Source organism: Atheta coriaria, unplaced genomic scaffold, assembly GCF_025399875.1.
Source record: "Atheta coriaria isolate IRGN ID8LTWV9N9 unplaced genomic scaffold, Caltech_Dcor_3.1 hic_scaffold_10_pilon, whole genome shotgun sequence".
Lineage (NCBI taxonomy): Eukaryota > Metazoa > Arthropoda > Insecta > Coleoptera > Staphylinidae > Dalotia > Dalotia coriaria.
The window spans coordinates 3,326,673-3,328,004 of record NW_027045452.1 but is presented as its reverse complement, the minus strand read 5'-3'; the positions used below and the strand labels follow the sequence as shown (position 1 = coordinate 3,328,004).

The 1,332-nt window shown below is 31.0% G+C and overlaps 1 protein-coding gene across 1 annotated transcript; it reads right to left on the bottom strand.

Annotated features, from left to right (window-relative positions):
- Nucleotides 1–407: 407 nt before the first annotated feature.
- Nucleotides 408–1,036, bottom strand: LOC135800774 (rho-related GTP-binding protein RhoE-like). Its single transcript, XM_065314093.1, has 4 exons — nucleotides 860–1,036; nucleotides 695–797; nucleotides 506–623; nucleotides 408–451 (listed from the first exon to the last, which is right to left on the bottom strand). Exons 1-4 carry the CDS (start codon nucleotides 964–966, stop codon nucleotides 408–410), a joined length of 372 nt encoding a protein of 123 aa, XP_065170165.1. The 5' UTR covers nucleotides 967–1,036.
- Between the last annotated feature and the right edge of the window lie 296 nt (nucleotides 1,037–1,332).

The window sequence follows — 1,332 nt, the reverse complement described above, 5'->3', positions numbered from 1 at the left end:
AGTCACAGAAGAAGTAACAATGAAGTAGAATGGCGGGAAGTTTAAAATGGCTGAAAGTATAGTCTATGGAAGTATAGTGTACAGTCTCCATAGTGTAGTCAATTGGATTTGATGTTGACGTAGCTGTCGGTAATACAGTGTGATAATACAGTGTGATGGTACTATAGTACTTAGGTTTGAGCTTCATTGCTGGAATGCTAGATGGCGTTAAAGTAGTCAAATAGCCAGATGCAGAGGTATTATTGGCAAAACAATTTCTTTATTTTATTTAAAAAATAATTTTTTTTATTAAATAAAAAGTAGCCTATAACTATTCGGGGACCACTAAGAATATGTGTACAAATTTTCATGATGATCGATTAAGTAGTTTTTGCGTGAAAGTGTAACAAACATCAGGACTTTCGCATTTATAATATTAGTAGGGATATTGAGTCCAAATCATTTTTACAACCTGAAATTTATTGAATTTTAATGTTTATCTTAAAAATTATGAGTAAATAATTACCAACTAAAATACGTATTGCATTACCGCAGTGTTCTTTGACTTCCGGCAGCCATTTGCTTTTCAAACTATCTAATGTACCGATTGTAGCCAAATTAAAACAAAACAAAATGATATCAACCTAAAAGAACATTAAATTCTTTCATTAACTTTTCTGTTTCTTGAAAATCAATAATAATTATTGATTAATACCTCTGCGTATTGTAAGAATCTCAGTGACTTAAATTCTGGTAATGCTGAACAGTCCCGAATGTGTAATTCGTGGTACTTTGAATATTTAACATATTCATTGATTCTGTAAACAAGAAAGTATAAATTTTCTCAATTTACTTTTAATTTTTTTATAAAATTACTTACACTGTAGGCGAATGATTCATCAAAAACGTCTCTTTGACATATCGTTCAATTAGGGAGGTTTTCCCTACGGCTTCATCACCGATAACCAAAATTCGTACTTGTTTCATGGTTATTTTAGTGTTTTTGTTACATTTTACAATGAATCACAAAGAATACTGAGTAGATTTAGGTGTAAAACATACAAACTGCACTAGATTTATAAGATAAGATAAGAGAGATAATTATTAGTAATTGAGAATGATTGTAATAATGATATAATTGATAAGAATGCTTGAAATGTGTGAAATTCTGTTTTGAATTGTGAAGGACATTACAGAGTTTTGTTTGGTAGAATAGTATGAGACTTGAGCGGCAGAGGGCGCTGCATGTATCAGCTGTGAGTTTATTCGGTGAGTTTATTTCGTGGCGTGATGTCGAGTTTTATCTAACGTGCAATGTATCAAAACAAAGATAACAGTGAAAACAAAACACAA

Excerpts from the sequence above, each read along its gene's own strand:
- LOC135800774 (XM_065314093.1), bottom strand. The coding sequence starts at position 966 with ATGAAACAAGTACGAATTTTGGTTATCGGTGATGAAGCCGTAGGGAAA. Across the intron at positions 798-859 it reads ATGAATCATTCGCCTACAGT|AATCAATGAATATGTTAAAT; the intron begins GTAAGTAATTTT and ends TCTTGTTTACAG. Across the intron at positions 452-505 it reads TGCAATACGTATTTTAGTTG|GTTGTAAAAATGATTTGGAC; the intron begins GTAATTATTTAC and ends AATAAATTTCAG.